The sequence below is a fragment of the Typha angustifolia genome, chromosome 10 (assembly GCF_048772165.1).
Source record: "Typha angustifolia cultivar Huaian chromosome 10, ASM4877216v1, whole genome shotgun sequence".
In the NCBI taxonomy this organism is placed as follows: Eukaryota; Viridiplantae; Streptophyta; class Magnoliopsida; order Poales; family Typhaceae; genus Typha; species Typha angustifolia.
The window spans coordinates 12,462,720-12,473,454 of NC_133248.1; the positions used below are offsets into that span (position 1 = coordinate 12,462,720).

General features: G+C 34.4%; 1 protein-coding gene across 1 annotated transcript; it reads left to right on the forward strand.

Annotated features, from left to right (window-relative positions):
- Positions 1-129: 129 nt before the first annotated feature.
- Positions 130-10,583, forward strand: LOC140768140 (S-adenosylmethionine carrier 1, chloroplastic/mitochondrial-like). The gene is made up of 12 exons (XM_073108274.1): positions 130-261; positions 1,037-1,111; positions 1,530-1,612; positions 4,835-4,911; positions 5,046-5,136; positions 7,087-7,140; positions 7,208-7,303; positions 7,441-7,530; positions 8,162-8,213; positions 8,811-8,872; positions 8,953-9,033; positions 9,746-10,583. The coding sequence occupies exons 2-12, from the start codon at positions 1,069-1,071 to the stop codon at positions 9,878-9,880; spliced, it is 864 nt and encodes a 287-aa protein (XP_072964375.1). The 5' UTR covers positions 130-261; positions 1,037-1,068; the 3' UTR covers positions 9,881-10,583.
- The last annotated feature ends 152 nt before the right edge of the window (positions 10,584-10,735 follow it).

The window sequence follows — 10,735 nt, forward strand, 5'->3', positions numbered from 1 at the left end:
GATTAATTTTGTAACTGTTGTCTTCTTAAAATATAAAATAAAATAAAAATAGAAGAATAGCACGGCGACAAAGCGATATATAGTACTATCGGGTTCGGGTAACTGACGCTATTAGAAGGTCCATGCCCAGATGCTTTCTAAGATTTGATCCGACCCATCTGATTGCTTCCGCTGCCAAAACCCTTTTAAATCCCTCCCCCTCCATCTCCGTTCTACATCTCTCGCTCGGGATCTCGTTTGCTAATCATATTCTTGCGGAAGGTAAGCATATCAATCGATACGATTCTTGGCGCAGTCCAGCTGTTCTCACGTTAATTTGATAATGATCTTGGCAGCCGGTGCCCCCTCAAGAAGAGATCATTGAACATTTGAATGGAAAGAATAACTACTCGTGATCGTAGATCTGACTATGCTCAGATCAATGTCGTTCTCGATGTTCTTGATGTCTAGGGTTATCTCTCACCACAATGCTTGCAAAACTGCGAGTATTTTTAGTTAGTTTATGATCCAGAAAAGATTGCCCTAAATTTGTTTGTTGAAATGCTGATCCACCTGTGGCAATGATAGAATTTCTCCTAAATTGTAGGTAGCTCCGTGCTAAATAAAGTTATAGGTCGGTTATGGCTACTCCAATCATTCTTTCCATTTAAGTTCTTGAAAGAATCCTTTAATCGAAACTTTTTATTCTATAGTCTATATGATTCAAATCTCTAGCTTGTTTTCCCTGAACAGAAGTAACTTCAGTTCAGTCTCGTTCCTCTTCTGAAATCTTCCTTTAGAATAGTTTATCTTCATTTAACGTGCCTGGTGGCTCAGGTTTTTATGGGCATATTTAGTCTGCTAGCACTCATGTAGGCAGTACATGCACATGAATGAATTGCAAGAAATATACTAGTATATTGGAGATTTTGATTCTGGCTGTTCACATACTCATGTGATTCTTTAACCAGTTGCTCTGTTTATCTTTATTTAAACAGGGTTTTTTGTTTTTGTTTTTTTATATGTGCATAACCAAATAATTTGCATCGTTTGGTAGTGCAACAGCTGAAAATACTTGCATCAGCCAACATGGGAGAAGAAAAGCCGATCAACTTTGTTCATGTTTTATGCGGTAAATTCTTCATATTCTTAATTAACTAATTAGTTGGTTCATCATTCCTCCTGTTCAGTAAATTGGAAGTCTTACGAGTTATAACATTGGGATACAATAGTTAGGGAACCAATAATTGTTCTTTAGATAATGGAATGAATAGATAAGGAAAATAATGACAATAGTGATGATAGTTTTTTGGTTGTGAAAGTGAAATAATTCTGTCTGAAGAAAGATTTCAATAATATCCTTTTCTTTCACATAGATTTGCAAGAATCTATCTCATTCAGTTAGCCTGTATTTTTTCTTGTTTAAAACTTGAGGTGACTTCATGAGAAACAGAATGAGGAATTTGAGTTGTTTTCTACAGAACTTAGAACATTAGTTCAAACGTATACTCTAATGTTATGTTTGGATTAAATTTATTTGGGTTTCCCAGATGGTGTTATCGCTGGAGGTATTGCTGGTGTTGTTGTTGAAGCAGTCCTATATCCAATTGATACAATAAAGACCAGGCTTCAGGCAGGTCAATCATATACAATGCATTATTCTTGTTCCTGATGTGCTTACTTTATCGTTTCACTTCTTAGCTCAACTGCAGACCTACAGTATGTAATAGCTGTTTCAATGTTTTTATGCATGGTAAGTGCAATGTGTTAACACGATAGTGAATATGAGACTACTTAAGTTTCTTGTGTACATATTGATTAAGTTAACACTGCACATCTGTCTACCCTTTGAGTCCATATGCCATTTTATCCTAGTAATGATTTGCCAAATAATTGAACCAGAATACTGGAAGATACATTTTAGGATCACTCAAGAATCTTCCTTATCTAAGAAAATGTAATTAGTTATTACATTGCCGAAATAAATCTTCAAATTAAAAGGTGGTTTAGATGAGCAAAATTCTTGCCAAACAAGGGTTGATTGGATGCAAAATGTTATTGCTGGGAATTGTATTTTTATTTTTAATTTTTGGATGTATTTTTATTTTAAAAATTAGATTTGATTTTATAATGTCCAATTTGATTATAACTCTTAAAAATCTGGACAATTTGATTATTAGTTTGTTTTGAGATAAGTTTATTAGGATTAATTATTTTTTAGGTTAAAAGAGTCCTAGTTTAGCTATATATTAGATTAGGAAAGACTTAAATAAGATCATTTTGTGATTTTATATAATCTCCTCATCTATGTTATTTGAGAAATAATATTTTTGTAAAGGATTTCACATTTATCCCTCTTCCCCTACTCTTTTCTTCTCTTTTTCGTAGTGGATTTTATGCTTTTTTTGCCCTCTACAATCTTTGTGGATTTGATTTTCTTTTCTTCATAGCATGGTGTGTTATCTTTTTTTTTTTTCTATCTATCTATTAATCCATGTTAATTTGAAAATAATATTTGAAGACAGATAAAAAGATTCACAGAGGCCATTTCTTTTCTTTTTAGAGTGTTGGTTGCTATTTTGTTATATTTGTTTGTGGATCCGTGCTACCTTTTAAGAATCTCTTAGTGCACTTGATGAATTTGTTGAATATAGATTTCAACATCAGTATCATTTATTTCATTATATAGTATATAGATTTTATCAAGGTAGTAAAAATATGGCAAATCTATTGATGGAACTTTTGTAAGTAAATTCAGCTTGAGGAAGAACTAGATTCTTAGTGAGAGAGTTTCTCACATGCTAAAGATCTTAAAAGATTTCTCAATGATTGATTAACTACTTTAGTTTGATCATTCGTTTGAGAATAATATGTAATATTGTATTGTAATTTCATTTTCAATTTAGATCATAATTTTCTCTAAAAATGACTTAAAAAATTTGTAACTGTATGAAGTAAATGATTTTGAAAAACTATGGAGATGAATAATTTTCTTGAAAAATAAATTTGCTATATTAGATAAATTAGATGATTTTTGACATGCAATAGTCTCCGGAATCTTCATAAGTTCAAATATGAATATGATGACACTGGTATCAAACGTTACATCGTAGCATCTTTCTTGTTCTATATCATGGTAGAAAATATACTCATGAACGTTCAGATTCATGAGTTCCAAGATATACTAATGCAAATGGTAGCCAAAGGTTGGTATATCATATGGTAACCTCTCTCCTTAAAAAACTACCTCCTTGGATAGGATTTGCTAGAAATCAAATGCAAAAACAAGAAAAGATGACCATTATTCAAGTGTTGAACTTAATAAGAATTGAGGATCAACATCGAATCATTAATCTTTGACAAAAGGTTTCTGAATCTAAGGTTAACACCATGCAAGAGAAAAACCAGTCCAAATGCATGTCAACAATCATTTGATGCATCTCATATAGCAAAATTGTTTTACAAGAAAATTATTTGTTTGCATAGTTTCTGAAAATCATTTACTTCAAAGAGAGATAAAATTTTTGAGTCATTTTTGGAGATCATTATGGTCAAAATTGGGAACTAAGTTATAATATAGTAGTGTATATCATTTTTAAACGAATGGTCAAACTAAAGTGATTAATCAATCATTAAAAAATTTATTAAGGTGTATAGCATGGGAGATATAGTTCTTTTTTCAAGCTGAATTTGCTTACAATAGTTCCATTGAAAAATCAACCATTGGGAGTATATATGGCCCTATTTCTCACTACCTTGATAGAATCCATATATTATATAATGGTATAAATAGTGCTGATATTGAAATCTATACTCAATAAATTCATCGTGCTCACCAAGGGATTTTTGAAAAGTTATAAGCATTTACAAATAAATATAAAGAAGCAGCAGATCAACACCCTAAAGAGAAAAGATCAGCATTTGTGAATTTCTTTATCAGTCTCCAAATATTATTTTCATATTAGTATGGATAGATAGATATAAAAAATAAAAGATAATTCACCAAGTCGTGGAGAACAGAAAATTAAACTAACATAGATTGTGGGGACAAAAAAACTTGCAACCCACTACATTTGAGAGGAGGGAGTATGAGAAGGAGAAGGGTAGGAGAGATAAATATGGAATCCTCCACAAAAATATTATTTATTAAATATCCTTCATTGTCGAAATTTTCATCACCTCTATATATAGAGATAAGAAGATTATATCAAATCACAAATTGATCTTATTCAGATCTTTCCAAATAAATAACTAAACTAAGATGTTTTTAACATAAAAAATAATCAAATCCTAACAAACTTATATCAAAATAAACTAACAATCGGATCTTCTAGATTTTTAGGAGTTCTAACCAAATTGGATACTCTAGAATCAAAGCTAATTGTTTAGATAAAAATTCATCCAAAAATAAAAAATAAACGAAAATCTAATTCCTATCGGTCATCCTCCTTTATTGTCCTTCTGCACTATCTTAGGGTTTGGAAATGATGTTTTTCAGCTAAAAGGCCTCTATTTTACCATTTATCTATAAGTCTAATAGGCATCAGACATTATACATGTGTCAAGTGGTGCATTCGTTGAGGGGTAGTATACTCATAATTAGTCTCCACTCTCCACATCCGATCCTGGCTGCGCAGTCTTGTGCTGCCATGCTGGAGGTAAGATTTAGCATCGGGAAACCTTGCATGTGCTACTTGTTGAATCGTCTTAGACTCTAAGTGCTGTTCCAAGTTCCAACTGCAAAATCACATCTTGTTGGTTATCATCATTCTTAGCAGCCAAGTTAATAGTTACTTCATCAAATGATCAAATTATTATGCAAGCCACATTCTATGGTAATTTTTTTCTTTTGTAGGCTGTTCATGGTGGAAACATAATTCAATGGAAAGGCTTGTACTCTGGATTGGCTGGCAATCTGGCTGGAGTTTTACCGTGAGATCTTTAAGCACAAATTATAGGCTTTTCTTATTAGCCTACAGATAGGTTTTTGTTTTAGTACAGATAGTATCGTTAAAATTGATCGTATTTCACACTATGAGAGTCTGGTCGTATTCTCTTCCTTTCAGGGCATCTGCTGTATTTTTGGGTACGTATGAGCCGATGAAACAAAAGCTACTGAAGATATTTCCTGAAAATCTCAGTGCGCTTGCACATTTGGTGAGTTTCTGAATCAGATTGTCAGCAATTACTTTCATAAATGTGATAAGGGAAACTGTAACCATTTCAAAAATAAGTGGCTCTTTCTAAGTTGCAGCATTTCAATAGTTATTATAAGTCTTAAGCACAAAAATCCTATTCGCAACAAGTCAGAACCTGGTATGAATGTTGGCTTTTAATTATCTGATTAAGTCATCTTAATGTGGTCTACAAAAATGATTGATATTACCTGCCATTACTTTATGTAGTCCATTTTGTGTCTTGAAGATACAAATTGGGCATATATGGCAATTGGACCACGAAATGAGATAGTGAGTGGTCTAAGCACAGGAGGGAATGAGGCAGAGCAACATATGAATTCCATATAGCAGGATTAGCTGATCAGGGAAATTGTGTGTTTGAAACACTGCATTAGTTCATAACCAATTTCAGTGCTTTCCTATTCTATTTCAAGTCCTTTGAATGAAAGCAGTCACTGTCATATGTGAACAACCATCATTTAGTTTTTTACAGATTTTCCTTGATAGGTTTTTTTCCTATCATGATTTAGAACATCTTATCCTGGGAATGTTTGTAACAAAATTCTAGTTTATGAAGATTTTTTTTGAAAAAAAAATTGACTGTGAGAAAGAAGGTATTCAGGACTTGCATATCTGAGTCTCCTTTGATTAGCCATTCTACGATCCCCTCTAGTATTATGGCTCACAAATTATGAGGGCCATTCACTGTCTCTAGAATTATTTATACTTGCTGAATTATCAGTGTGTAGAATATTTTGATATACCCTTAATTGTCATGTGGTCCTCACATGAGATTGCCCTCACGTGAGATTCTTGTGGAGATGATCAGTGCTTTCCACAATGGCACCATAGTCAAAGATAACCAAAAAACAGTATGAAGGAAGAGGGGCCTGCATGACAATAAATCAATCAATAATACAAAGCCAAATAGAATTTTCGAATATAGAGGTACATGTCAAAAGCAGGATACAACAAAGTGACATTACTACTCCAAAATATTATAGCCTAATGTCTCTCGAGATAAAACTATTATAAAATGTTTACTCTACAATCGTAGTTAATCTGCATTATTTATTAAACACTGAGTGAGCCTAATTCTTAGCAAGTGCCAACTATGTCGTGCATGATAAAGTATAAGAACCACATATCATATGCAACATTTACATGAAATGAGCATGACAAAGGCATGCATTATCAAATCAACAAGTACAACATTTGTCATGCATATAAATATGCAATCTGTCATAGAACAGCCTCTGTTGATGACCATATGTCACACGCGAGCCTTGACTCTAGGCTCACCACTATACCGGTAGAATTGCATGCCTAATATCCGATGAACAACTGTACGAACATTTGCAGTTGCAAACTAAGGACCTGGTCATGGATCCATCACCACCAACACAACTCCTATTGCACATTGAGGTGAGTGCCTACACTATTGAACCAATGGCTCTATAAAGGCTATCGCATTCCACATTAATCGGGTATCGCTAAGTCTACATCATTTTATTCTCATACATTCTATTTTAATGCAACAAGTGTTTAATTCTTGTCTACAGCAGCGTAATCTCCCATCTAAGCCCAACGGACAACATGTCTAACTATCTAGGATCCACAGATTATGACCTCGGGCATAAGCCCTGTTATAACATACTAGCATATGTCATATAGTTTCCCCTGCCCCTCACTTGAGCGTGCGCTGCAGTGGGGCAGGCCTATGCTCATAAGGGAGAGGGAGGGGTGGTTCAACTCAGTGCGCATTGTGTGACCCTACTTTTCTGTTTCACTATTTTATTTTTTATCTTTAGGTGTTACAGTATTCATGTATCAAGAATATAAAGTTGAATTTTTATTTTAAAGATGCCAAGTGCTGGAGTTATGTTGCCTTCTGTTTCTCCACATTTTGCTTATTAAAGGACTCATGCAGACTGCAGGGGCCATTGGAGGAGCTGCTTCTTCTATTATCCGTGTTCCTACAGAGGTATTTATGCCAATATCAATGGCCATTCTCAGGTTCTTTTATGTTCATGTTAATTGATTGCTTTCAGGTAGTCAAACAACGGATGCAGACTGGGCAGTTTGCCTCTGCACCTGATGCTGTGCGCCTTATTGTTGCTAAAGAAGGCTTCAGAGGTCTTTACGCTGTATGTACTATATAATCTCAAAATCACAGTTCTCAAGCTTTCCCAAGGATTAATGATAGTTTTCTATCAATTGAATTGTGATGAGATAAATGATGTGTCCCAGTATGTAAGACCATTTATGTTCTTTGGTTTGATAGGGGTATAATTCCTTTCTGTTGCGAGATCTGCCATTTGATGCCATTCAGTTCTGCTTATATGAGCAACTTCGAATCGGATATAGGATTGCGGTATGTTAAATTTTACTTCTAATAGATTTGTAAATTAGTTATGATGATTGCATTGAGTACTTATATGCTATCATTTGTTAAATTGCCATCTCTACTGATGCTTCTTATTTGTGTATTTGTTATTTATTATTATATCTAAAATAGGATCAGGACAGTCCCCATGATGCATTGTGCAATTGATGATCCAATCCAATTATGTTCTTTTTATGAGTAATGATCCAGTACCAATCTCATCAGCATTGATTCCATTTGCTGTAGGGTGTTGACAAGGACCCTCTGAGGTACATACATTGCATGCAATGCAACTCTTCTGCATGCCCTGCCACTCGACGATTTGCATAGATTGTGTGTGACACAACCATTGCTTGGAAAGAAATTTCTTATTACTGTTGAATATATATGCTTCTGCGTTAAGTAAATACCTAAATGTCATGCATTTTCATTAAAGAAGTGGAGTTATCTGAGGCAGAAATTTATGCTCTAAAAAGAAGCTAGAAAAAAGACCAGCTTGTTTTTTATGTTGGTTGTTGACTCCTCTTTAAACTATGTTTCTGATTGTTGACAGTAATTTGTAGAGTGAAAATCAATAGTCAGAAAACTTGTCAATCATTACTAATACTTTTTTGTCCAGGCAAAAAGGGAGTTGAATGATCCAGAGAATGCTATCATCGGTGCTTTTGCCGGTATATCCAAATATTTTCCAATGCTTTTCTTCCTGTTTCTGAAGCTTTTAGTTCTGTTTCAGTGGCAAAAAATGACTAATATCGCTAAACTTGGTCACCTGGTTTATTATTTAAAACCTTTTTCTGTTATACCAGACCCTTCTCTAACTTGTTTTCTTATTTGAGAGTCAGGATTTCCATGATTAAGTGTTTAACTAGTGCCTGATCTTTGGAAAATATATACACAGGTATCTAACTATCTGTGTTGTGAAATTCTCTAAATAAATAAAATTTAGTTAAATTGGGTATTTATAGTTGTGAAGTGAAGGCTGCTTTTCTTTGGAAAATTTGTACATGTATGTTTGCTGAATTGACTGGAATGCCGTACATAAGATTTATTCAGATAATTGTGAACCGTAACAAATTGTGGTAGATGGCTCATCCAGCTGTCTATCTTCAAAATAGGATTATTCATTTAGGTAGCTGACAATTATATAGTGTCCAACCTCATTAGAACAATTACTTGCATATGCATGGACGAATATGTCATTTGATCTGCCTCTTTATGAGGTTTAGTATGTTATTGTGTATCTTTTATTGATTTTTCCACTTTTTCAGGTGCAATTACAGGAGCTATAACTACACCACTTGATGTTATGAAGACTAGGTTGATGGTTCAGGTCATGGCATATTTTTCCCTTTTAAGTGTATGTGCCAAACCTGAAGTGATTATTCATTTCTTCAACTGATTGTATTTCAGGGTCCAGCAAACCAATACAATGGGCTTCTTCATTGTTGCCAGACTATTCTTAGAGAAGAAGGTCCAGCTGTTTTCTTGAAGGTACGCCTACATGATCTGTTTTTTTTTTAATGGAGATTTTAGCCATCTAGGCAGTGTTACAATATGCTCAGAGTATCTAGATTGGGGAAGTACTATATGCGATGAATACTTTTGGTTCATGAATCGAATGATCTAGAAGTATATAAGATATATGACATATAGCCAGGAACTGGTATATAGCTTTAGGCTGTTCCAATTTGTGCGTCTATAGATAATTCAAAGATCCAGCCTTTTTGGATGCTTTGTTAAGTAGCAGGGTACTTATTTTATTTCTCGTCTTTCATTTAGGCTTATTCAATTTGTTCATTTATTGGTGCTGATTAAGTGGTTCAAACTCTTGGTGTTTGGGTACTTGATGAATCATTGCACCAGAGTTATGGTCAGCCAAAAATGGGAAGTTTGTAAAGCTTTTATTATATATTATCTTGCCCTGATAACGTTGTATATCTTTCACCCACTAGGTCAGCTTTATGTTACTTGCAGCATCGTCACGAATACACGACAGATCATCTGAGTGATGAAATATTAGGGCCACCTTTTTTTGGTTGATTGCCGGAACCAAGAAACCCTCTTGTTGTTGATCGTGATGTCCCCCTCTATTAGGATGGAGGTCTTAGAAAGATTCATGATGAGAGGTGCTGTTGTATCACCGCAATTCTTCGCATGAATCTCTTTTAAGTTTTTTCTTTGGTTCTTTTTATTTTCTTAATAGGGTCTTGGGCCTAGAATTCTATGGATCGGCATTGGCGGCTCCATTTTCTTTGGCGTCCTAGAGAGAACAAAGCTGTTAATTTCTCAGCAACATTCCTCCAAACATTCAGAATCTGAACTTCTAAAACAATTATGACACAATTGCTACGTCACTCGTTTTAATATGTGAAAGCAGTTCAAGGCGTTCTTCGGAAAGAAGAATCACTGGGATATAGTGCAACAGCTTTTGTGTTGCCAATAATTATCTTGCAAATAATCGTGGTGAATGAGAGGTAAAGAACCCAGTTGCTTTTCCTGCAATGCTATACGCATCCGCATTGTGTTACCAATTCAAGACACTATTGCATGCGAAAAATCATGGCTCAGTGCTTGGCACAAGCTGTAAGACAATTAGTATGATGCCCATGTGATGTTAATTAAGTCATTCCGGGAAAGAAAACGTTACGGCTTTTCGACACCTTTTAATGAGCAGAAACTTCTCTGTAAGTTGGAACTTTTCTCTGATAAACTTAGCTGTTATTTGCATATTATATCACATTCTCGCCTGCAAAAGTTTCGGATTTAAAATCATGATTATCTTCGTACCAGCTGCAGCCCAAGACATTAACTACATACCCGAACGGCTCAAATTCCATAAGATAAATTGTTGATTAGTAACTATAGCAGAATGAGGAGTATCAGAATAAGGAGGCTTATTTTAAAATAAGTCTTCTTATTCCACAAGTGAACAGGGGCATGGCAGATTATTCATCCGACTAAATGTAAATAGATGTTAAAAAGAACAAATTTACACATCAAAGAGACAAAAAAGACTATTTAGCATACAGCACAGTTGGACGAAAGTGAAACTACAATGCCAAATGCCAACCTGAATGCCTGCACCGCACCAGTTATTGCAAGTTTTATCTTGAATGATGGATCTTCCTGTCAAGCTCACAACTTTTGCATCATCGAATTCTACCTTTAATAAAATTACTGTAACCCTTGAGCC